The following is a 27,793-nucleotide window of genomic DNA, read 5'->3' on the forward strand; positions in this document are numbered from 1 at the left end:
CCCCCAGAAAGCTGATCCCAGCTACCTAAACCCTTACTATTTATATATATATATATATATATATATATATATATATATATATATATATATATATATATATATATATATATATATATATACCAATTATCTTCAGACCAGCACTCACTGTTGTAAAAACTCAATTATTTATTGTTGCATAGTATCAATTGAAAACAATTGTGCACAGTATTTACTCAAAATCAGACAAAAACAGATTGGGAAATCTACAATAAACTGTGCACAGTGGGCTTCTGGGTATTACTGAAAATGGTCTTACCCCAATCACAAAGCGTTCAATATTTGTCATCTGTGGTTTATTCATAACATCATTTATATCTACAGGATCCCAGAATATATCTCCATCTGTCAAAACCAGTATTATCTTGGTGGCTGTCTCAACGGATCCATGTTCTTCAGTGAAAATTGAATCTCTGTTCAACAAAGATACCATAGGATATCCGTAAATGATAAGTAAGAACAATGAATATGCTGTAAGTTAAATAGTGAATAAAGTACCCCCTATTGTAAAATATAAGTATATTATAAGTTACCGAGGAGTTCCATGAGCATATAAAAGCATATCATCATATTTTGCAACAGGGGATAATTTATTATAATACACAAGTTTCAGTGAGTCATATGACAGAAATGATATCACTAAACTCAGATTATATCTGATGACATCACTAAGCACTGTTTATATAGTTATAATACATATAAGCCATGAATATCTTGTAAATTATATTCTTATAAACGGTGAGTTCTGATGTCATCAGTTATAAACGGTGAGTTCTGATGTAATTTCTGTCACATGACTCACTGAAACGTGTGTATTATAATAAATAAAGTACCCCCAGTTGCAAAATATGAGGATATTAGAAGTTACCTCGGAGTTCCATGACCTGTATAAAAACACTCGGCCTTCGGCTTCATGTTTTTATATGGTCATGAAACTCCTCGGTAACTTATAATATCCTTGTATTTTACAAGAGAGGGTACTTTATTCACTATATATAATTAAGTACCCCTTATTGTAAAATATAAGGATATTATAAGTCACCGAGGAGTTCCATGACCATATAAAAGCAAGAGGCCGAAGGCCATGGAGGTTACTTCTAAAATCCTCATATTTTCCAACAAGGGGTACTTTATTTATTATAAAAGTATAAAGAAAAAGTACCCCACACTTCCCCCACTTTCTACAACAAACGGACCAATTTCTCATTCATTTACATGGCTTCTAATAGTGTTTATTGTGATTAACCAAAAATTAAAAATTAATTCTTATCCTACTGAACCAGTTTACTAAACTCACAAAATGAATTTGAGAAATAATACTCGATTAATTAACTATTATCAATGAGGCATTTCTTCAAAATGTATGATAGTTTTAACCTAGTAGAAAACTCCCTGTGATATAGGGAGGATTCCAAACCTCCTTAAAGAGTTATGCAGTGAATAAATAAATACAAAATGGAGATTTCACAACTCCTAAAAGTGCAGTGCAATAATTAAATTAATTGGTTAAAAAATAAAATCTCGCTAATTTAATGTTACTAAGTGCAAAATAAAATAATGATGATCAATTTGAATTACTTAAACCTTATGCTCAAAATGCATCAAATTAAAGCGAAGAAAAAGGAAATTCATAGAAGATGGAGTTGTCCCATAAGATCTAACTCAAATTGGCTCTAAGGTGGCCATAGACTAAAAGATCCCCTCGTTTGGCAACATCGCCAGCCTATTAATTAAATCCACTGAGGTATGAGAACTCTAAAATCATTCAATGAAAATTATATTCGCAGATGCGTTTTGCTTCTCAAGGTAGTAGGTGCTGAGGGCTGGAACTAGGGGTAGGCAGAGTAGGCACAGGCCTAGGGCGCAAAGCTGAGGGAGCGGCAGGCACGTAACTTCTCTGCTGCCTACCCCATGTCCAGTCCCTGCTCTCACCAACTGCTTGTTCTCTCTCCGAGTTATTCTGAGCTTCCACTCGCGCGGCGCGTTGCTATAATCGACATACTGAAGGCAGTCAGACCCCTGTGTAACCCACTAAGGAGAAGTTGAAGTTGAGTTGTAAGTGGATCAATAAAATATGAGGATATTAGAAGTCACCTCAGAGTTCCATGACCTGTATAAATGTACTCGGACTTCGGGCTTGCTTATGCCGTCTGGAAAAGGGAAACTACATTATAGCAGACCAGGTATTTATATGGTCATGGACACTATTCAATAAATATTTGCGGGCCCCCTTATACTTCAGGGTCTGCTGTAAAGTAGATACACCATTGCAGGCTGAACAATCGGGCAATTGGCTGACCAGGAAAAAATGGACCACATGTCTCTTCAGCAGGGTAATCCGCCGGAGAGTTGGGCCAATTTTTCAGATTCACTTGTATTTGCCATTGCAATGGCCTTTCTAACTTGTTCCCAGCTTTGACTGCCAGTCACTATCCTTGAACTATGTTTTCTACCGTTCACCAGCCACACTCATTGGCCTAGGTGCTGAATGTTTCTCCACTACTCTAAGGCTAGATGATTGGGCAAGCTAGAAGGTTCAAGGCTGAATTTTGTTTTGCAAATTCAGCCAAGTATGAGTCTTTCAGAATGAAAATTATTTGGTCAGAAGAATATGGCAGACAGCTGCATCTACTTCCTTTATATTATATATGTATCAATGTGTTAATTATTTAAAAGAATTCTTGGAGAACAAAAGGGTATGGTGGATAAAGAAAGGACAGAAGCAGCAAGGTCATTTAGCAAGTGTACCATTGCTTGATTTAAACAGTTGCTCAATTTGGTTGATCCATAGCTAATACTCAGATCATATAGGATGCCTGTGCAGACCCACTAGCCTCAGACTTCATTAAAGCCCTAATGCTCTCCTGGCCTCAGCATGGATGAGCACTATATTCAATGAAATATGTGTGGCATTAATACTTACAGGACATGCAATAAGGCAGAGGCTGTTTTGGTTACATTTCCCACTTGCTGTATATCTTTAACCTTTTGTAAAATGGACCTTCCGTTCCGACTTTCCTGAATGTCAAACTCTGTTTGGATGATATCACCATACTGTACAACAGCAAATTGACACTACAAATATGAGAGAGAGAAACACTGAGCAACACTTGTTGTGATTGCTTTTATTTATCTGGATCTTGGATATATATACATTGGTGTGCTAGTGGTTTTGTATCCTCAGCACACACAAACTCATTCCTATGGCTTATGCAGGTAAAGCAAAGTATTTGCTCTAACAGGGTATCTACCAACCCAGCACTCACAATTTTTATATCACCCCAAACTTTAAGGCACATTATAAGAATATTGACATTGCTCATGTGTTTGCCTTTGTCTTTTTTTATTATTGAAATTAGTATTAAATGTCTAGTAATACTAAAAATATAGGTGATTTGACATAAGGTAACTATAAAGATCAGTTGTCTTATTGCAGTATGCTGCAATCAGCTCTCTGCGATGTTCAGCCAAACCCCAGCGAGCACCATGGAGCGATCCTCTTCCGGCTTCTTTTTTCTTCAAATTTCCAGGGGCGGCATGCGCAGTACAACACAATAGCCAACTTTTTAGTTTAAGTTCGGCATTCTACTGCTTAACATTTGCCACCCCCAAGTGCAAGACAACATTCCTTCTCCTTTAATAGAGCTTTATATTCATGAACTGCTTGCAAAAGCCTACACAGAAAAATTTTAAATATTGGGCCAGAATTCAGTGAGAAAATTTTTATCACGTGAAAACTCATGGACAAGATTCAATTTGTGATGCAATTCAATTCAGAAAAACTTATCTCATGGTTTATCACATGAAAACTCTATTGAAGTCTATGGGAAAAAATGGAACTCAATTTGGAGAAAAGTTGGAGAAAGGTATTTTCTCGTTGAGTTGAATCTTGTCCATGAGTTTTCACGTGATAAATCATGAGAGAACTTTTTCTTACTGAAGTTAATCTGGCCCTTAGGGCCTTTTATCTCATGGTGTTATTTAAACTGTATTTCAACCTGTTCTGCAGGCTCTGTGGGTAATAAGACAGGGTCCCCCATCCCAGTCAGGGTTTACAATCAATAATTTGTGCCATGTGGTTTTTGAACAGCCACCTTATTCTGTGGCTGCTACACCAAACAGAGAAAGAAGGCAAGCTGCAGACCCTAACAATGGTGAAAAAGAGACAATAAAGCTTCTCATACCTACTTTAGTTGGGACACTACCACAATGATGGCTTTCTAGATATGGTAGAGCTGATTAAAATGTTGGGGTCTTTTATTCACAAGTAATTGTGGATGGTAGGGCTGATGGTGGACCACATGTCCTTGTTTTGCCCTGACAATGGGAATAGGCAACACTAAATTCTATTAAATTGATGCCAATAAAAAATAACAGATTCATTAACCAAAGCAAAATGAATGTTAACTTGAAACAAACAGAAAAAACATTTACCTCCAAACACTTCTCCCAGAACATTGTAATCATGTTAGAAATAAAATCCTTTGCCTTTTGGAAATCTTCTTTTGATATGCTCCCAGATCCATCTAGAACTATTGCAATCTCAGTACCTGTGTCTGTTAAGAGCCAGTTAAAATACAAAATACATGTCATTTGCATCAGGGGACACATATTGGCAAATGGCACACATGCATTTACAAAATCCCATCCACGGTACTATAGTTTATAGTTATAAACTATAGTTTAGTGGAGACAGAGTTATCAACTACCCTCAAAAGTCCTCCATAACAAACAACAGATATTTTTAAAATACTGTTCAAATGTTCTTTCTAGAAATAATGCTAACTTTTTGAAAGTGCAACTAGGCAATTCTTTTCTGTACATGCTTGTAAAGCACAAGGAAAGCTGAATTCAGTGGGGAGGGTGGCAATATTTAAGGCACCTCCCAGTGAGTTCAATGGTTAACTTTATGCCAGCCAAGGGAATTTCTAAAGATCAGTTTGTCACTATCTTGCATGTACTTCCCAAGTCTCCCCAGAATTTCCACATTTACTGAACCGCACATGTGCAAGTCTCAGGCTGTCTTCATAAATATTCATTAATAATAACAATACATGATCATAAAATAACACCCTGGAATAAAAAACAATCTTTTTTGAAATTCCCTTCAGATTTATCATTAGTTATTGTTTCTGGAGATACAAACTGCACATCTGCAAACTTGCTGCTGGATAAGGCAATGCTTTTCGGTTTTGCATAGCAAGGAATTAATGTTCACCTACCGCCATCGTCTTGCAAATTGTTGTTATTGTTGTTATTGTTTGCGTTTCCCAGGGCACTTTTTGGGGATTTTGCATAGATTATATCTTTTGAGGGCAGAAAAGATAAAAATTGTTAGTGAATATTATTTGAGTTTCAAGATGTTCAAGCACTAGTTTATATGTTAGTTCATTCATTCATTCACTTGCAAAAACAAATGCAAGCTACCACACTTTGTGCACTTTGGAATCTGCTCCACTGTCATTGCTTGTGGTTGAAGGTCCTTGAATGGAATGGAATATCTAGATGAATACAGAGTTGCCTGCATTCAACAGCACTATGTACATTGGCATCCTGGCCCCTAACTGCCCCTTAACTTTCATGTCCTTTAGTTGTGCAAATGAAGGCCTACCAATGAGGACAGGTCTCCCTTGTGCATCTTGTGCTGGGTGGTACTAATTGCAGCAAGATGCTGAACTCGAGTTTGCACTATTTTGTGCCCCATAGAATACTCACACTTGTGTCCAGTGCTTTTAAAAAAGAAGTCATGCAGAGAATGTGGTTGGTATTAAAGTTGCCTGTAAAATGATTTAAGCAATTATTCACTTTGATCTTACCATATTTTCTTGCTGAGGAGACTCTTTGTATAAAAACTATACTTGGCTAAAGTCTAAATTACATCATTGATCTGTGTTATTCTTTTTTGATTTTCTTTACTTTTCTACTTGGACTTATTCTTTCTTTCTATGTCAGTTGCAGTGGTTCCCAAACACTGCAGATGGCCCCCCTCAGGTGTTTAAAAGCACCACTTCACGGACAATTTGGGTGACATTTGGGGTAAATAATTTACTTGCAGCAGTATACATTCATGGAATTATTGGTGAATGACTATTAAATGTTTTTCTGCAACCTTGTTAGGGGGACCCTGACCAAAGGATGGAAATCCAAAGGAAGTAGACTAGTCCAAAACAACCCCCTGGTTTACATTCCTACCTCTCTTTTTCTTTCCATTTCTTTCTCCCAGTCTATTTTTGACTACATTCCTGCTGCCATATTAACATATGTTTCAAAATTACCATTGGAATGAAATTTTATTTATAAACATTACTGTCTAGAACTATTGCAATCTTAGTACTGATGTCTGGTAAGAGCCATTTAAAACACAAAATATATATGTAATTTGCATCTAAGACAGAAGGGTCGGCAGTTTATTCCTCTTCCATTCAACCTTTCCAAACACAACTTACCATTTATTAAAGGCTCAACTCTTCCAACATTATTATTGTTATTTGTATTCTTCTCCAGCAAAGACATTTGTGCTGCAGATAAAAGTAATTGTTAAAGGAATATGCATTGGGATATTCATGTGTTTATATATTTACATATACACATCAAACGATTATATGCATGTGATTGAAACGTTGGAATTCTCTAGTTTGTTTAACAGTTACTTTAACCGAGCCTGTTCAGTGCAGTACTTATTTGTTTCTTTGTACACTTTTTACCTGCACCCAGGCATGCTGTTTGGTGAATGCTCCTCCACGTTATATATATATATATATTAGTGATGCACCAAATCCAGGATTCGGTTCGGGATTCGGCCAAGATTTGGCCTTTTTCAGCAGGATTCGGCCGAATCCTTGTGCCTGGCCGAACCAAATCAGAATTTGCATATGCAAATTATGGGGAGGGCTGGATTTCACGTGACTCTTTGTTACAAAACAAGGAAGTAAACCAATTTTTTCCACTTATTCCTTCCCTGCTCCTAATTTGCATATGCAAATTAGGATTCGGATTTGGCCAAATCTTCCAAGATGTATTCGGGGATTCGGCCGAATCCAAAATAGTGGATTCGATACATACATACATACATTGTGGTAGAATGACCAAAATGAAGAAATGTGTAAAAAGCTGAGTTTTGCCTTTAATTTCTCCCCAATAGGAGATGAATGCTGCATAGGAGATGTTACGAAACAGAGAATGTTTTTTCAGTTTAAAGGATATTGGTGTCTGGCCCTGGAAGCTATAGGGGCAAATTCATGATTCGTAGTTGCGCCAGCGTCCGCTTTGCCGCACTTCGCCAGGCGTATTTTCGCCAGCGCTACGCAAATTCACTAAAATCCGAAGTTGCGCTCAGGGGAAGCGTAAGGTTGCGAAGTTGCACTAGCGTTAATTCGCCAAGCAAATTGAAGTTACAATGGAGGAATATGTAGCATCACTACACAAGCCTGGGAAACCTTCAAAACAGCAAATAAAATTTTTATTTTGCCCAACACATGTGCGCACTGTATAGTTAAGGTGCCATGAGTTAGGAAATGTAGGGGGGAAGGAGGGTAGCCCCAAAAACATTTTCGAACTTTTTCAGCCTATCACCCATAAAAAAAAGACAAAACGCGAGCGTTTTTTGGGACTTAGAAATAATTTTAACTTTTTTTGAAGCAATCCCTATCTACTCTATTGCACTTCGCCTGGTCTGAGGTGGCGAAGGAAGTCTGGCGTAAAAGGTAGCGTTCAGAAAAATGCGTGCGTCAGTGAATTTGCGTAGTTACGTCTGTTGAGCAAATTCGCCAGGCATAAGGGTGCGAAGTAACACTAGCGAATTTACGCCTGCGTCCGTTAGTGAATCAGCGAATTAACGAAAATGCGCTACGCTAGCGAATAAACGCTAGCATTAGGCGCTTCATCCTTAAGTGAATTTGCCCCATAGTGTTCTGGAAGGAACAGGCAATCCAGACAATCCATTCCAGAGGTCCAGTTTACATGTTGGAGCTCACTTTCCACAGGAAGGCTGTCCTGTGGAAAAGTATTTAATTATAGTTGTGTTAGGAAGGTCTCTCGGAGAAGGGCACAGAACAAGAGAGGTTACCTGTCTGCATGAGGAACTCCTAGAGGGGCTGGGGTGCTGCCTGCCAGTGCAAGGTGCAGAAGGAGATGTCTAAAGTGATTGAACTGCTGCCAGAATGTGAGACAGGCCAGAAGCAGGTGAATTTGTGTCCCAGGAGGGGAAAGTCAGAAGGGCTTAGTGAGAAGCCTAAATATTCCAGAGTGTGGAAGCCACCCTGTATGGTGAGAATCCCAGAGTGGGGAAAAGTTTGAATGCATGCTGTTAAAACACTAATCAACTGTGTTCCATTTACGTTTTGCCTGAATAAACCTGTGTTTTTGCCTGAAGACCCGACGTCCCTGTCTTTACACTCCTGATCCTCTGCTTACTGCCTTATACCACTGCTAATTTCCCACAAAATTCCTTGTACAGAGAGCCAGCTTGTCACAACATATATATATATATATATATATATATATAATAAAGGAGAGGATTAACAAAATTACCATTTTTTGTAATATTGGTGAATGTCTGTGTGTGACTGCCTTTTTCGAACAGGAAACATACGCCATTTAGTTCTTCTGTTGTGCTTCTGTGTTGTCGTCCCTTTCGTTGCTGGCAGGCCTACAATAAAATGAAATATAAGTACAGTTATAGGATCTGTTATCCTGAAAACTTTTATCCAGAAAGCTTCAAATTATGGAAAGGCCAAATCCCATAGACTCCATTTTATCCAAATAATCTTTAAAATTTTTAAAAATGATTTCCTTTTTTCCTGAAATAATAAAAGAGTTCCTTGTACTTGATCCCAGGTAAGATATAATTAATCCTTATTGGAAGCAAAACCAGCCTATTGGGTTTATTTAATGTTTACATGATTTTCTAGTAGTCTAGAAAATCCAAATTATGAAAAGATCTGTTATCAGGAAAACCCCAGGTCCCAAGCATTCTGGATATTGGGTCCCATACCTGTAATTGATATGCTAGACTCGTATTTTTGCATCTACAGCAAAAATTATGGGTCACTACCATCAAGATATAGATAGGGATTAATGACCTTCCTGTTCATAAGCTTATATACACCCAGAGTGGACGCTCTAATAAATTCATCAAGGTTTGGTCTTCATGGCTGGACTTTTGTCAGATAGAGAACATTGAGTTCTTGACGAAGTATCGCCCTAACGCACACTTATTTATACTTGGGGGCGGCACAGACCAATCTTTAGTTTATTAGTTTGTTGATTCTACTTACATTATAATCTTATGTACTTTACTTGGTGTTTCAAAATACTACTGCTGAACTTAGCAACATCCTAGCTATGGATACAGCTATGGATACAGGATAGATCTAACTTGTTTTATACATTCATCAGTTCATTACAGTTTCTAAAGGTTATATGGTCAAGCATTGCCTACAGCAACAATATGCACATGCCCCTGTAGAAATCATGGTTTATAACTGGCATTGTTTATATTTTGTGGAAAATATATCTTGTCTTACACACTAGGTGGCAGCATGTTGTTGAATTGATCTGACCCATAAATAGCTGTTGTTTTAGAGGGATAATGCTGTAGAAGAAACAGAAAGATGAAAAGTTGTAACGGCTCATTCACCAATGCTATGGTTGGTAAGGAACAAAATATTGTACTCTTGGAGCTCTTGTGACCCCTGGTTGGTGAAATCTATGCTGTGCACCTTTTGCTGGATCAGAAATCATATTGAGAATTATTAGATCAGACTCTATCTATGTGGTTGAGGCCTGAGAGCACAGGAACCATTGTATTCCAACCCTTCTGGCTACAACTCTTCCTTTAAGGCAATATAAACTGTAATGTTAAAGGGGTTGTTCACCTTTGAGTTAACTTTTAGTATAAGTGATATTCTAAGGCATTTTGCAATTGGTTTTCATTTTTTATTATTGGTGGTTTTTGGGTTATTTAGCTTTTTATTCAGCAGCTCTCCAGTTTGCAATTTCAGCAATCTGGTTGCTAGGGTCCAAATTACCCTAACAACCATGCACTGATTTGAAAAAGAATATGAATAGGAGAGGCCTGAATAGAAAGATGAGTAATAAAAAGTAGCAATTACAACAAATGTGTAGCCTTACAGAGCATTATCATTATAATATATATTTTTATTATTATACTTTTTTAGATGGGGTCAGTGACCCTCATTTGAAAGATGGGAAGAGTCAGAAGAAGAAGGCAAATAATTAAAAAACTATAAAAAATAAACAATAAAGACCATTCTATAACATACTAAAAGTTAACTTGAAGGTGAACCACTACTATTTCATGCCAATAGTTATAATGTAACCAGTGTTAAAAAAAAACCCTTTGGATTAAAGGGGCTATTTATAATGGTGTGTGGTGTGAAGCATTTCCGTTCATGTTGCCCAGAACAACCAATCAGCAATTAGATTTCAACAGTTAGAAAACAAAAGCAAGTATCTGATTGGCTGCTATGAGCAACATCACCGTTAAAAAGCAAAAAAAGTCCAATCGGCGATGTATCCGATGTATGTGTTTGATTGCAGCTCCCACCAAATGTGTCCACCTTGCTTGAAAATGTACAAATTTATTTTCATCACCAGTAATGTTTCACTCCACTTTTTACACAGCATGATACATAAACCCCTTTCGTTTAAATAATAAAGCAGAGTTACAAAGTGGCTGTTGCCCCATCATAATTATAGATAAAAGCTATCTTCTGCAGTTCTCCAGTGCTACATATGAAAGAGAATTACAACAAAGCTAAAATATGTTTTTGGACAACTATGTGGTCATTCCAGGTCTGGTTAGTCCTAATTGATTCATTCCATGGTGATTCCTCGTCAAATGAGCGGATCTTAACTCAATATGCCCACCAAAGGCAGGGCGATATTTAGGGTTGCCACCTGGCCGGTATTTCACTGGCCTATGTATTAGCCGGTAAATTTGTAATCCCTATTTTTCCGCCTCTGGCCTGCCTCAGATCCACCCTACTCCCCTACTAACCTAATCCAAGGGCTGCAGTCCTTCCTGTGCTACAATATAATTATAAGCAAGGTATCGGGGATACACAAGGTTCTTCTACAGCAAACCTTCACCTGGGAGCTTATAACAAATGTTTCCTAGAATACCTACTAGATACAAAGATTAGAAACCACAAGGCAATCTCCCTGCTGTGCTTAACACCTGCACTAACTGTAACTAACACCAGTGCTTTCTATGCTTTACCACTATTTACCACTAAGTGTCACTGAACTTATTCTGTTTTTGTCTTTGGCACCAAAGTGAGGGGAACCCTACACCGTTTTTTTTGTCATAGGGTTTAGGAACAGATTTCACAGTTGTAACTGCATATTTATCAAAGAGTGAAGTTAAAGATTGCCACAGTCCACAAGTGAGTGAAATTCCGCCACTCTCCATTCATTTCTAAGGGATTTTTTTTTATTTATCAATGGGTGAAAGTAAAAGTTCATCCTTTGATAAATATGCCTTTTAAAGTCCCATAGAAATGAATGGAGAGTGACGAAATTTCACTTTGTGTAATGTGGCGATCTCTAACTTCACACTTTGATAAATAAACCTAAAAAGAGTCAGGGAAGGGTAATAATGTTGTTGAACTACATGTGGATTCTAGGACCAATGGTTCCGTGGCAGTTGAATGGCAGCAGACAGACATGATACAACCTATCGGTGTTGTAATTGCAGTCAGTGTAATGACATCATCCCTGAGGACTATGTTATACATCCATAGAAAAGTTCTAAGTTGCCTATTAAAGGCAAGTGTAACCGTAACTTATTACTTATTAACAGGTGCCCCTGTTGTGTGGCCTATGCAGGGCTAGAGGAGTAAAGTAATGAGAGCTTGTTTAAATGATTGTAAATCTAACATTAGGGATGCACCGAATCCACGATTTTGGATTCGGCCGAACCCCCGAATCCTTTGAGAAAGATTCGGCTGAATACCTAACACGAATCGGAATCCTAATTTACATATACAAATTAGGGGTGGGAAGGGGAAAACATTTTTTTACTTCCTTGTTTTGTGACAAAAAGTCAAACAATTTCCCTCCCTCCAATTTCCATGCATAAGCAAATTAGGATTCGGTTCGGCCAGGCAGAAGGATTCAGCCAAATCAGAATCCTGCTGAAAAAGGCCGAATCCTGGTCGAATCCCAAACCGAATCTTGGATTCGGTGCATCCCTATCTAACATTTAGAACTATAAACCTGAAAGGAAGGAAGGAAGGAAGGAAGGAAGGAAGGAAGGAAAGAAGGATGGATGGCATATATTGGAACAGATGGCTCAAAGGCAAGATACAAGTAGAATGTATGAGAAAGGTATGGTATTGGATTTCAAATAAAGTTGATATTTAAATGAGAAATTGAATATGTCCTGCTTATTATAATATGTTGGTGTTTTTAAAGTTATAATTCTCCCCTCTTCAATTTACAGATCTGAATGATACCAGGGACAGGTAATAAATTATTATATTAATTATTAATACATTATATAAATAATATAATTATATAAGTAATATATTATATAAGTAATAAATTATTATAAATAAATCCTTCTTTCTAGGGTTATACATATTTATGTATTGACTGAGACATTGAGGCTACTTTGCATTACATTACAAAAATGCTGCTTCTGAACAACTTTAAAATCACTAGAGGGACTGTTTTTTGGACTTTTTAAGTTTTTTTCTAATTAACTTGTGAAATCTATTTTGCTGCAGATTTACTGAAATGTGAGTTTAGATAAATACACTTGTAAAATACCAAAGGAAAGACAAGAAAAGTGGATGATTATTTCTGTGATAACATTTTAATCTCGTTTTGTCTAATTTGTTGCCTTGATATGGTTTGTATGCCTAACGAAGTGGTGTTTCGCAAAATGTTACATTGCACCTGTTAAACAAGCAGTGGTTTTTCCATCTTGCAGATACGCTGTTGTGCTCGTTTTTTAATCTTGTAGCTTCCCTGACGTAGATTGTGGTAACATTAGTGTTCTACATTTATAGCATGAAATTACCTACCAGGGTCTGTTTTGTGTTTTAATTCTTCTGCTCTAGTGAAGTCACATTTTTACATTTCATACAAATACATTCAGTAGACCACACGCTCGGGTCTTATAAATGCACATGAAAGTCCTTTATTGTGAAGACTAAAGTTTTGTGCAAATGCAATCAATAAATGTATATAAAAGAAAATAGTAGTGGGAAAGGTTTCTGGGCTGGGCAAGTCATCAAGGTGAACCGTGGAAATATAAGCAAATTTATGTGGGTTAATGTTGGAACAGTGTTGGTGGGATTTACTTCCACAAAAAGCATTAATGAAATTGGGTACTGATGTTGCTGATCAACAGTACCCTGGCTTACAGTAATATATAATATATTGTAATTAAAGATGCACCGAATCCAGAATTTGGTTTGGGATTCGGCCAGGATTCTGCCTTTTTCAAAAGGTTTCGGATTCGGCCAATACTTCTGCCCGGCTGAACCGAATCTGAATCCTAATTTGCATATGCAAAGGGTCAAGGAGGGAAATCACATGACTTTTTGTCACAAAACAAGGAAGTAAAAAATGTTTCCCCTTCCCATCCCTAATTTGCATATGCAAATTAGGATTTGGATTTGGTTCGATATTCTGCCGAATCCTTCACGAAAATAGTGGATTTGGTGCATCTCTAATTTTAATATAATAATATTGCTTGTCATACTACTGTCTAGCTGTTAGGAGGATTCTCGGAGAGTAACAATACAGTAACACTGAAGCAACAGAATTCTTTGCTCCAGTTCTAGTTGGGTTGGAATGTTGTGTGGAAGCAAACATTGGTTTGCATGATGTTGCAAGACCTGGAGTCAGCATTGCACTTATTCCATAATATTTCTTTCCAGAGAAAAGAAATAAAGATATTAAGATGACAGGTTTAGCCATATAAAATAGATAGCTCAATATAGGTATGGGATCCCTTATCCAGAGACCCGTTATCCAGAAAGCTCAGAATTACAGGACGGCCATTTCCCATAGACTCATAAAATTACTTCCCAATCTTGTGTGATACTGTTCTCAAAAAATCTGTGAACTCCATACCCTGGAGTCCAATGCATAATAACATACATCAAGCTGTAACAGGTTGTCATATGTCAAATGTGAATGTCATATGTTACAGCTTAATATATGGTACATCTCCCATAGTCTACATTTTAAGGAAATAATTCTAATTTTTTAAAATGATTTCCTTTTTCTCTGTAATAATCAAACAGTACCTTTTACATGAGATATTATGAATCCTTATTGGAGGCAAAATAATCCTATTGGGCTTATTTAATGTTTAATGATTTTTTAATAGACTAAAGGCATGGAGATCCAAATTACAGAACGACCCCTTATCTGGAAAAACCCATTCTGGATAACAGTTCATATGACTGTAAAAATATGTAAATTTGCTAATAATGAAACACACCCCTGAGATTTTGTTGCTGGTGTAACTTACCACCATAGTGTCCATATTTTGAGCAAGAGTTACGATTGGGTAGGCTGTTCCAGGCAGCTGGCCCTCTCCTATCAAGTAAAGCAATATCATTATACATGGAAGCAATAATAAACTAAATATTGTGGCTTGTTAAAGAAACCTTGTTAAAGGAGAAGGAAAGCTTCCGAAGCAGTTTATTGCCAATAGATTAGCCACAATAGTGCAAGCTATAACACTATATTTATTCTGTAGAATGCTTTACCATGCCTGAGTAAGCAGCTCTAGAAGCTCTCTGTTTGTTTAGGATAGCAGCTGCCATATTAGATTGGTGTGACATCACTTCCTGCCTGAGTCTCTCCCTGTTCACTCATAGCTCTGAGCTCAGATTACAGCACGGAGGGTGGGTGGGTGGGGGAAAAGGGAGAGGGAGAGAGGAGCAAACTGAGCATGCCCTAGCCCTGGAGGTTTATGCTGAAAACAGGAAGTCTGATGGAGAAGCCCATGTGTACACAATAGAAGGAAAGAAATTTCTTTTGACAGAGGACTCAGAGCAGCACTACTTTGAGGGTTTACTTGTGTATTTATATAGACCATTCTAATAAAGCTTACTTAGTTGTAGCTGTTCCTTCACCTTTAAAGTATGGGTTTTAAAGACAACTGTCTGTTTGACATTGTGTAAAACAAGAGACATCTATAAATGGAATGTGCATTGTTCCAACAATATTTCTTGGTAAAGACAAAGAAGCCCTCTGCTATTTTTTTTGAATAATTTGACCACCAGATGCCAGATTTTACGAGATATTTTTCTGGGCAGCTTGAATGGACTTTCCTCATATGTATATGGAAAAATAAAGGCAAACCTAGAAACCTAAAAGCAAACTCTCCAATAAGGAAGCTAGAAGTTAACAAGTCATGGAGCCATAATAAGCCCCTTTTGATTGTGTCAACAATTCATTGGGCCGTATGTTACCCAAAACAGTCTTGTTCTATCTGGACTTTTTCAGATACTGATTAGGCCCATTACACAATGCCATCAGCCAACAATATTATTAGGCCAGTGATGTAGTGCATCCAATATCATTACTGGCAAAGATCTGTTCATATAATAACCCAGATCCCAGACCCAGGAGAAGATCTTTATGAATGGCTCTAAAATGTTTTGCTATGTTCTGAAAAGTTGATTACATTTACAAGCACCTTAACAACTATTTAACATTATTTTGTGTTTTTATGCATTTGCATGCAGCTCTATACTTTACCTGGATCTAGATCGATCTGTGTGCATTTGATTTTGTTATTGAAATCGATGGGACATTTAAAAACTCCTCCAGCTTTTCTACCTTCAGTCTCTTCTAGAGGCGAGGTCACGTACACTCTATATTAGGAGAGAAAAATATAAAGTGGGCATTAACTGGGTAGGATTATTATGCATCTATATATGATGAATAGGAAATAGTTGATAATGTAGAATGCTAGTTAGTAATATGAATGCTGTGCAAATGCATACAAAGTGTATGGCTGTGTGCAAAGTCCAAAATACAGGCACAAATGAGCATGTTGTATGCACACTTGCACCCTGTACTATTCTTAACTGCTGGGGGTCTTTGTGCTCCATATGGAGTGCAAATTATTTTGAATTTCAGTGCAGTGAAATAAATCTATATTACATAGAGAAAAATATGTAGGACTTGTTATAAAATAAAAAAAGGGAAATACTCAGTACATAAATGGTCACAAGCCATTTTATTTCACACTACCAGATTTTCACACCATCAGACAGAAGATGCAGACGATAATAAAGTTGCAGTGATCTACTAGGAAGCAATGAGTCAGCAGGAAATGGCAACTCAGCCACAGGCACTTTATATGGTGTTTACTTTACTGCTCTTCCTTCTTTAACCATTTCATGTTGGTCAGTGGGATTTACTGTGTGATGTGCAGGCCCGGATATATGCAAAGGCCACCTAGGCCCGGGTCTATGGCGGCAGGATTTTAGGGCGGCGGCATGCTGCCCAACCACACCCACATTGGTTCAAAAACACTGGGGATACAATAATTTTTTTAAATTTCCCATGCACCAATCCCCATTGCTCCGATCCAGATGATGAAAATTTGCATGAATAAAGGGGAGGGGACAGGGGCGACGAACAGCAGTGGGCCTAGGGGTGCCCACTATGTAAATCCGGCCCTGGGTGATGTGTATAGAAAATTTGAGAATTGAAGTGATTTTTTGGAAGGAACGTAGAAGGGTTTTGGGTTTCATAAATTCTCCCATTGGTCTGGGTTTCTTTGTGGCATTTAAAGAAACAGGTCAGTGTAAAAAGAAAAAAAACTGGATAAATAGATAAAATAAAAATGTTTCTAATATAGTTAGGCAAAAAATGTAATGTACAAAGGCTGGAGTGACTGGATGTCTAACATAATAGCCAGAACACTACTTCCTGCTTTTCAGCTCTCTAACTCTGAGTTAGTCAGTGACTTTAAAGGGGCCACATGGGACATAACTGTGAGTTTTCAATTGATCCTCATCGATGTATCGCTACTTCTTTGCCCATTGTTTAATGGTTGCTGTTATTTCTGGCACTAAACAAGAAAATGAAACCAGTTTCATTTTAGAAATTCCTGTTACTTTCTGGTTTTACCAAACAGAGAAGAAGTTAATGAAACAAATTACCTGTCCACCGAGAAGCCCTCTGATAATGAGCTGCTCAAAGGCTGCAGCTTAGTGAAGAGAGAGGTTGATTTTTGCCAACCACTTTATGGCTAGAAATGTGTTAATGGCCCATCTGGCCATTGTTTATTGACATGATGATCCTATGATTTCTCAGAATTTTTTTTCTGAATGAGCCTTTGAACTGTGGCCTGAACTGAATAACATTTCCTATCTGGCATTAAATGGAAAGATGAGTCCTCTCCTACCCATGATTTTTGGGTAAGTCTGGTAACATTACCAGCATTGGAAAAATATACCCTGTAAGGAGTTGTCCCATGAAATTTAACAAAATTTGGACACTCTGGATCCTATGAAATAAGTCTACACAAGCAGGATTACAAATATACTGGAGCAACCACTGGACTGTCTTGAAACTACCGTCCAAGACTTACCTATTTAGTTTCATAAAGGGTACCTCAGGTACTAGTAACTATCTATGATAGAAAATAACATATTGAGGTTATTATTTACTATGCTTATTCCTCTCCTTTGAAAAAAGGGTTAGCGGCAATGTTTTTGATGCCTCGTATGATCGCCTTAAACTAGGTCGCCTTAAACTAGGTAACCCCCCACTATACCTTATTCCCTTCATCTACTTACTTCCTTTTCTTCCTCTTTCTGAATCACCTCTCTTAGGTTGGGGATCCCATTGTTGAAAATGAAAACATTTTCCAGGAGATCCCAAGTACAATAATATGGTTTTAAAGTGGACTTTGTATATGCAAAATGTTTGGAAACCTCTTGGAAATAAATAAATACCTTTTAAAAAAACATTTCCTATCTGTCATATAAAAAACACATATTAAAAAATGGTGCAGTAGATCAAGTTAAATTCGAGTTCGAATCACTCATTTTGGCATTTAGGAAATCAAAGCCATTGCTGAGATCTTAACGGGCACAATACGATCAAATTATATTAAAGGATTTATGATTATGGGGTGGAGGGAATGTTAACAGATGCCCTTACCCCCTTTCCGATCCAGCGCTATACTGCTTCACCTTTAGGCCAAAATGAGACTTCTCATTCTTCTTGAAGCTCAGAACTTCGGCAGTGTCGATATTAAAGCATGATACAGCAACAATTGCTGCAAAACAAGGATAAGACAAAAAGTGAGACATTTGCCATGCCAACAGTACTTTTTAATTTTAACCCATATTAGAGAAATTCTCAAAAGCCAAATATATATATTTACAAGAAGATTGTAGTTGGGACCTGAGATTTTCTAGATAAGGGAGCTTTCCTTACTTTGGACCAGCATCTCATAAGGCTTCAAAAAACATATAAACTTTATTATTGCTTTGCCCCAATATGGATTCATACAAGTTGTACATGCAATGCAAGATACTGTTTTATTATTACAGAGAAAATGGAATTTCAATATTTCGGAGCTTTTCTGGATAAGAGATCTCAGTTGGCATCTATTATACACATCTGCATCTACATTATCCTGCCAGAGAATCACTTTGCTCTGATTGACTTGAATTGAGTAAAAACATTTTCAATCTTTTTCATGACATTTCAATTTTTTCATGAAAATAGAGGCAACTTCGGGCGACTATGGAAAACGCATTGCCGCTTGAGCATTAGTGCAGGCGACTTTTTATTGTAGCCTATGGGAAAACACGCTGAGGCAGTTCGGGGAGATTGTGGCTCAGAAGACGAGGCGATTAGTCGACAGGCCACAAAATCTCCCCGAATCTCCTCGTGTGAACTAACACTTAGATTTCTATGCTTGCTAGGTTTTTGAAAACTACTTGGAAGTGATCTGAAGATAATCCCATTCCAAAGGAAATGTATAGTTGATAAATACACTATAATAATTAAAGATCACTCTAAAGCTATCCAGAACAGCACTCCAGCAAAATGGTGTCCAGTGGTTTTTTTGGGGACAATGGATAAAGCACCATGACACTATTTTTGGAAGGTGCCATGGTACATGAGTGGTGCTTTCTTGACCTTATCTGAAAGTGTGGTTGACGAGTGCAAGCCTTGTGTAGAGTACTTTAAGGGCCAGTTACTTAAAATACACGTAAAATATCCCAAATTTCTTGCTGATCCAGAGGGAATAGAAAAAACTTGTGGAAGCTGTCTCTAGTTTGCTTGATTTGCTTACACATTTTGTAGACGATTTCATTTTAACTCTGCTTTAATGCACGTGTACAGCTTCTCGATCTGTAAAAGGCTGATATTTACGTCATCAACGTTCTTCTGAATCATTTAGTTCTCCTGAATGACTCAGTGAGCAGAATGTACTTATCACTATGGTTTAGAGAAATGGTCTCCAACTACACATGGGCAATGATATCATGGGGTGGAGCGGGTAACATGGAGAAGCGGGCCATGACATCAGGGTCGGGGTTATGATGTGCCGATTGCCAATTGCTCGATCGTCATGTCAATCTGAGAGAGTTCTGTTTAGATTTATAGTTAATAAAGCTTATCCCAGGCAGCAGGGCAGGAGAGTTTTTGGTGCATTTATTATTGTACAATTCCAGAGGGGGCCAGGTGCAAACCCTGCAACTTGGATAGTTACATCACTGAATAGGACCCTTCTTTAGGCTACTGCCACACCAGACAGAATCAGCCCCTCTGCTCCCTTTGATTTAGCCCTGCAAATAGAGGGATTGTAGCAGAGACCAGCAAAATAATGGGATCCTCCCTGTGATTAAAATAGCTTACCACATACCCCAGGCTGGTGCTCCAGTTTTCACAAAACTGCACTGGCCTGGGGTACCGCAGAGTGATAATCTTATTCTGCTTCTTCATTTATTGATGGTCCTGGGTCAGCACACTAGAGACAAATAGCTGGGTTTTTGCTCTACTACATATTAGGGATGCACCAAATCCACTATTTTGGATTCGGCCAAACCCCCGAATCCTTTGCTAAAGATTCGGCTGAATACCGAACCAAATTGCATATGCAAATTAGGGGTGGCAAGGGGAAACATTTTTTACTTCCTTGTTTTTGAATAAAAAGTCACGCAATTTCCCTCCCCGCCCCTTATTTGCATATGCTGGGCTATGCTGGCCTAGACCTGCTCCCTGTCCAAGTCCACCATCCCCTGCCGCCGACCTCCCTTCTCTAGGCTAGTCGTGGCAAAAATACAGGTGCCAGCGGAGGAGGGGTTCTGAAAGTGGGTTGTGGCCAGGGGGCTGAGGGGGGCCCTAAGACAGCAACCCCGGTGGGCCCCAGTCCAACCTTGCACATGATCAATATTTGATTGATCTCCATAATTTCAACATATGAGGGTGATTTACCTGCTGTCTTTTTTGGGACAGGCAAAATGCCCAAAATGGACCCTTCTGACTCTTGTCTTAGTCGTATGTCTGGCCCTTGTGGCAAGAAGCCAAATATCTGACTAGTTTATCTATTTTCTGACCAAGGCAAACAGAAAGAGTAACAAAGGCATATTACTGCAGTATGCCCTTACTTTGTTTAAAGGGGATGTAAAGGCAAAAAATAAAATCCCATTTTTACTTTTTTTAATGAAGAAGAAACCTATCTCCAATATACTTTAATAAAAAATGTGTACCATTTTTATAAGAAACCTGACTGTATGCAGTGAAATTCTCCCTTAGTTTTACTTGCCGTGACTGCTGCAGATAGAAAACAGTCCCTAACTGCTCTGCAGGGAAACTTTCAAACAGCATGGGGGAGCACCCCCCACTTTGTTTGTTTCCCTGTAGAGCAGATGGTGACCACATAGATATTTGTATCCACAGACACAGTGCAGTCTGCATATTCTGAATATTAATCAATCTTGCTGTATCACTTTCTCTTGGGGAAACTGAGATCTGCAGCTTAAAGGGCAATTCACCTTCATTAAGCAAAACTGTAAAAATAATAATAATAAAAAACCACAGAAATGTGTTCAAACTTTCATAACCTGACACATTTTGTAAAATGAACATAGTAATTAGGGGGTGTGTCCACACAATGGGCCAACATTTTTAGGCGCTCTATGCGCGACAAATCTTTTTATCCCTCTTTCTATTTGCAAAATGTTGCGAGAAATGCCTAAGCTTAACCTTTCCAACAGCAGCTCAGACCACAATGAGCATGTGCACAGTCTTGGTCTTGCTAAGATGTTTAACAAAGTTACAAGATAACAGACCCCTGCGGCCAAATAAGATAACATAAATAATATGTTTAATTAGGCTTCTGGTGCAGTAAGTTCATATTTATGTTTAGTATACAAAATACAGCATTTCTAGGATTGTTCTCTTTTAGACTTTACTTTCCCTTTAACTGTATATGCCTTAAAAGATTTAATGTAATACAGTTATGGGATCCATTATCCAGAATTACGGAAAGACCATCTCCCATAGACTCCATTTTTTCCAAATACTCTAAATTTTTAAAAACAATTTCCTTTTTCTTTGTAATAATAAAACAGTAGCTTGTACTTGATTCAAACTTAGATATAATTAATCCTTATTGGAAGCAACACCAGCCTATTGGATTTATTTAACATTTACATGATTTTATAGTAGACTTAAGGTATGAAGATCCAAATTACGGACCCCGGGTCCCAAGCTTTCTGGATAATAGGTCCCATACCTGTAGTTAGTAATTTAGATAAGGATGATGCCTTATTTTCTGCTAAACACCCAGCATTATCTGACTGCAATGCATTGTAACAAATTATGTGGGAAAAAAACAGATTGTGTCCCTTTTGACACAACTCGAGCCTTTGCATACATCCTGTACTGTAATCAAGGGTGTTACACAGTGTTGGACTGGGACACCAGGGGCCCACCCAAAAACCTTTGACTAGGGGCCCAGCAATTAATCTTAGACCTGGGGCCCACTCTCAGTACTATTATTATTCCTCTCCTCACTCAACCTCTATTCTCCTAGTCTGTTTTCTTTACATACTATAATCTATTATTTCATCTATTTAGCCTCTTTTTTCTCATAGAATTTGGGAATAGCCATGAAATAAGCCAAATGTATAGCAGCATGAGGGGCCACTGACACCTTGGCCCACCGGGACTTTTCCTGGTATCCCGGTGGGCCAGTCCGACACTGGTGTTACACAAACACACCACATTATTGAATACCATAGATATTGGCGCACATACTAGGACTTCGCAGAGAAGTTAGCAGAGACCACTGAGATGTAACTTTGGAATTGTGCTTTTGCGTGCATGTCTGGGACACAGTTTCACTCTGAATACAAGAGAAATATATCATATGTTCCTGTAAGAAGCTTTGCATGAGACCACACCAGCCACACTACCCACAGCACGTTGCAGCCCCTGCTCTATCCTCAGACCTATTTCTGCAAAGTCTTTCCGCCGTATAGAGCTCTCAATGTGTAGGAAGTCTGAGAAACTACAATGAGAGGCGTGGGTTACAGATGTGCTCACGGCATTTCACCATTTGGCGCCGAATGCTTTAGCAAGTAGTTAAATTAAGTTGTTAATATTAATTCACCATTAATTCATATTTCTAAGAAACATATTGTATTCTCCCATTAGGTCAATTTTTCATCACCTTTTTCTTAGGGGTGCCAAGTTAAAGGGATGGTTCACCTTTAAATTCATTTTTAGTATGTTATAGAATTCTAAGCAACTTTTCAATTGGTCTTCGTTTTTTTGAAATGATTTGCCTTCTTCTTCTTACTCTTTCCAACTTTCAAATGGGAGTCACTGACCCTATCTAAAAACAAATACCCTGTAAGGCTATAATGTATTGTTATTGCTACTTTTCATTACTCATCTTTCTATTCAGGCCTCGCCTATTCATATGTCAGTCTCTTATTCAAATTAATGCATGGTTCCTATGGAATTTGGACCCTAGCAACCAGACTGCTGAAATTGCAAACTGGAGAGCTGCTGAATAAAAAGCTAAAAAAAAGACAAATAATAAAAATTAAAACCAATTGCACATTGTCTCAGAATATCACTCTCTACATCATACTAAAAGTTATCTCAAAGTTGAACAACCCCTTTAAGTCAATGCATCAGTTTCAAGAACCAACTGTCAGTTTTGAAGCTATTATGCATTCATTTAAGTTCTGATTTTCTACTCTACACAGCCTGTGGCTGCACTAAAATACTAAAGAATCCTCAAATGAGAGACCAACCTTATCTATGAAAATCTGGCTCCATGCTCAATGCATTTTTCCCAGCACTCAACAACGATTGTATGTCCTATATCACCATTTGTGATAAGTGTAATATAATGAAGCAATTATGGCAATTATAAATAATATATGGTGCTGGTCTAACATTGGACTAAAAATGTATATTTTCTTTAAAATCAGTCCCTTTATTGGAGCTCCTTATAGATCTGCTATAGTCACTGTCTATGTTTCAAATGAAGGGTCACCTAATGGTCCCTGCCAGAAGCACAGTAGGAGGGGGACAACTATTCACAGCCCTGTAGTCACACAATAAAAGAAAGGCTTCAGTTCAGGTAAGCAAAGCTACTGGTTGGTTCCTCTCCTACAGTGCAGTGTGCTGAGTGCCAACAGCTCCCCTGCACAGCCTGGGAAAGGAGGCAGCAGGAAGTGGAACAGATGGCGATTCGTGCGTTTTTGACAACATTTTTAACAAATCAACCTGAAACACAAATTTTTTTTCAAAGTACATTTTTTTCTATATTTAAAAGAGTATAATGCACTGGAACATTGTTGTTTTTGATTATGGGGGTTATGGGAGTTCTTTTTACTAGAAAACTCACATTTTTAGTGGGGAAATTGTGAATTATTATACCCCGATGCTGCAAAAAGCCTGAATCTGAAAATCCACCATCTCAGACCTGCCGAGGTCCTGTATAAGTCAATGGGAGAGGCCCCTATCTAAAATTGAAGTTATCAGGTTCTTCTGGGGTTTTCGGCCAAAAATCAGACTTTTTTGGGGGTTTTGGCCAAAAACTTGAAACAATCGAGCGATTCGGGAAAAAAGCCTGAACATTTTGAGTGATTTGAATTTTTGCTAAATTTTATCACGTTTATCACATGGACGTTTGGTTGTGTTTTTTTTTAACAAAATTCGTATTTTAGTAAATAACCCCCTTAGGGCAGGGGCACACGGACAGATTTGCGGAGATTTATTAGCCTGGCGACTATTCGGGCTTTGATTAGAAGTACTTGTATTTGCTTTCTATTGCTTTATATGGCCATGTGATATCACAACTGTGACATTATAACAATATATACATATTGCAGGGCTTGTTAACTTTACAATTATCATTTAAAGCATTTAGTGGTGTGCTACCACTAGCTGGTCCTTATTTTTTATTCTTTTTTTGCTCCAGTTTGATATATAAATTGTGGTTCCACCTACCCTACCAGGGGTTGAATAAAAGTCTGGCAAATAAATAGAAGAGAGCATGAATAGCAACGTGGTCATAATAATTAAAAAAACATTAATACAAAATATATTTAAAGAAAATTTCTGGTGGCTGCAAAATGACCGAACCTATCACCCTGATGTGTGTTAAGAAATATAAAACAAGACCAATGGCAAATAACTTATCCCTTATTTAAAAATGAAAAAATGTTATCGGCAGCGTCAAATAATGCCGTGGAAAATATAGAAATACCAGAAGGCCACACCCACTTTCCCTTAATAAAACAAAATGCAAATATGAAGTCAAGTTAAAGATTTAACAGCTTGTCAGACAGTTATCTATAAAGCCCCTGCATAATTGTGTAAACATACAACATACATTTATATACAGAAAATCAGTATAGCATTTCATTTCTAAACAGGATTTTAGTAAATCAATCACCCAGGATAAACAGGAATCCCTGTATAAAAGAATAACACAAATTAAAACAAAATAAAACAAAATTCTCCCAGTGCAGGATGAGTGCGACCATCAGACATGAAGAATGAAACATATTGGTGATGAAAAAAAGTTCATCAGTATCACTATAAAATAAAATATATTATAAGGAAACCTTACTTTTAATAAAGATGAAAGCGAGTATTTGGATTCCAGTCCTCATACTGTTAATTAATTCAACCTGGTAGTGCAGACACAACTCAAACTCAGCTCTCGTGTGTTTGAAGGGAGCGTCCTCACACCCCACGTCTCACACTGTGCAGTAATATCTGTCTGGTTCCTTTAAACCTCAGTCATCGTTGTTCCACTTTCAGTCAGCTGTCACCACTATTTATCATATTTATTGTAATGTATCTTTTACTTGTGTCTTTTACTCCCTTCAAACACACAGAGAGCTGAGTTTGAGTATGGGACCTATTATCCAGAATGATTGGGAGCTGGGGTCTTCTGTATAACAGATCTTTCCGTAATTTGAATCTTCATATGTTCAGTCTACTAGAAAATGATTTCTAGTAGATAGACTGATGGGTGGACACACAGGCAGACAGACAGATAGATGATAAATAGTTGGATAGATAAATAGATAGATAGATGATAGATGGATATATAGATAGATAGCATTTCATTTCTAAACAGGATTTTAGTAAATCAATCACCCAGGATAAACAGGAATCCCTGTATAAAAGAATAACACAAATTAAAACAAAATAAAACAAATTCTCCCAGTGCAGGATGAGTGCGACCATCAGACATGAAGAATGAAACATATTGGTGATGAAAAAAAGTTCATCAGTATCACTATAAAATAAAATATATTATAAGGAAACCTTACTTATAATAAAGATGAAAGCGAGTATTTGGATTCCAGTCCTCATACTGTTAATTAATTCAACCTGGTAGTGCAGACACAACTCAAACTCAGCTCTCGTGTGTTTGAAGGGAGCGTCCTCACACCCCACGTCTCACACTGTGCTGTAATATCTGTCTGGTTCCTTTAAACCTCAGTCATCGTTGTTCCACTTTCAGTCAGCTGTCACCACTATTTATCATATTTATTGTAATGTATCTTTTACTTGTGTCTTTTACTCCCTTTAAACACACAGAGAGCTGAGTTTGAGTATGGGACCTATTATCCAGAATGATTGGGAGCTGGGGTCTTCTGCATAACAGATCTTTCTGTAATTTGAATCTTCATATGTTCAGTCTACTAGAAAATTATTTCTAGTAGATAGACTGATGGGTGGACACACAGGCAGACAGACAGATAGATGATAAATAGTTGTATAGATAGATAAATAGATAGATAGATAAATAGATAGATAGATAGATAGATAGATAGATAGATAGATAGATAGATAGATAGATAGATAGATAAATAGATAGATGATAGATGGATAGATAGATGATAGATAGATAGATAGATATAGATATGATAGATGGATGATAGATTGATCTATGGTAGATGATAGATAGATAGATTGGTCTATGGGCCAGCGGTTCCTTGGACACACACTTCCGGGTTTTAAGCGCTGTGGGCGTGAAGTCATCACTTCTGTAGCGTGAAATTCAAAGTATTTAAATAGGCTTTGGGCTTGTGATCGTTGACCGTTGTTAGGTCTAACTTGTTAGTATCTGGGTGCGATTTTGTCTTGATTCCGGTTTTGATCCCTGCCTGACTATTCTGAATTCTGCCGATATTGACCCTTGCCTGCCTGACTACTATTTGAACACTGCCTGTACCGACCCCAACCTGTCTGACCCTGCTTCAACGCCGCCTGTACCGACCCCCTACGCTTTTCGTCTACTCCTTGAACTGTTGCCTTCTGTCCAACCATGTTAACATACATGCCCCTTTGCCTGTTCAGAACTTTTACTTGGCTCCTCTCAAGTTTAAGACCTGGTGAGTAGCTGAGCGCTCCTCCCGAGGCCAAAGTCGGCTGCTACAGGCACAGGTGTTGCCAGCAAAAATTCGTCAGTGCAACCATTTCATACTGTAGCTAGTATTACTTTGTGCCTATGGAAGCTTCGTTACCCAATTGCTTGAAGTGGCCACTTATTATAAAATAAAGACAGAAGAGATCATCTTTTTTCCTAGACATGAGCCCACCCGTAAACAAATGTGGCATGCCCCTCAAATAGTTAAAGGGGCTGTTCACCTTTAAACTAACTTTTAGTTTTTTTTTGATACAGAGAGTGATATCCTGAGACAATCTGCAATTGGTTTCCATTTTTTATTATTTGTGGTTTTTGAGTTATTTTAGCTTTTTTTCAGCAGCTTTTCAATTAGTAATTTCAGCAATATGGTTGCTATGGTCCCAATTATCCCAGCAACCATGCATTGATTTGAACAAGAGACTGGAATATGAATAGGAGAGGCCTGAATAGAAAGCTGAGTCCTTAAAAAGTAGCAATAGCAATATATTTGTAGTCTTACAGAGCATTTGTTTTTTAGATGGGTTCAGTGAATGAATCAGAAGAAAAAGGCAAATAATGAAAAAACTGTAAAAAAATAATAAGTTGCTTAGAATTGGCTATTCTAGAAGATACCAAAAGTTATCTTAAAGGTGAACCACCCATTTAAAAGGAATTTAAAAAAATATTTAACAGTTACAACTTTTAAACATAATCCCACTTTAAAATATGAAAAAACGCCAGCGTTTGGTTTATTTTATGACTTTTTGGCATACAGGATATGATGTCACTGACATAAGATTGAGGAGGATGTAGCTTCATCTTATCAGTTTGCCAGGT

At 37.7% G+C, this 27,793-nt stretch overlaps 1 protein-coding gene across 2 annotated transcripts in view; it reads right to left on the reverse strand.

Annotated features, from left to right (window-relative positions):
• Positions 1-26,035, reverse strand: part of itgae.L (integrin subunit alpha E L homeolog) — a 55,899-nt gene extending 29,864 nt beyond the window's left edge. Inside the window, exons 1-10 of one of the 2 annotated variants that reach the window (XM_041581646.1) lie at positions 25,875-26,035; positions 18,208-18,325; positions 15,787-15,902; positions 14,549-14,616; positions 8,566-8,683; positions 6,483-6,554; positions 5,259-5,342; positions 4,471-4,592; positions 2,960-3,111; positions 296-449 (exon numbers count right to left, since the gene is read on the reverse strand). In XM_041581646.1, the coding sequence (XP_041437580.1) occupies positions 296-449; positions 2,960-3,111; positions 4,471-4,592; positions 5,259-5,342; positions 6,483-6,554; positions 8,566-8,683; positions 14,549-14,616; positions 15,787-15,902; positions 18,208-18,325; positions 25,875-25,917 (1,047 nt within the window). In that variant the 5' untranslated portion in view covers positions 25,918-26,035. Of the gene's footprint in view, positions 1-295; positions 450-2,959; positions 3,112-4,470; positions 4,593-5,258; positions 5,343-6,482; positions 6,555-8,565; positions 8,684-14,548; positions 14,617-15,786; positions 15,903-18,207; positions 18,326-25,162; positions 25,454-25,874 lie in introns of those variants that run through there. The other variant, XM_041581647.1, reaches the window with a different exon arrangement.
• Positions 26,036-27,793: the final 1,758 nt, after the last annotated feature.

This window comes from Xenopus laevis, chromosome 2L, assembly GCF_017654675.1.
Source record: "Xenopus laevis strain J_2021 chromosome 2L, Xenopus_laevis_v10.1, whole genome shotgun sequence".
NCBI classification, from domain to species: Eukaryota; Metazoa; Chordata; class Amphibia; order Anura; family Pipidae; genus Xenopus; species Xenopus laevis.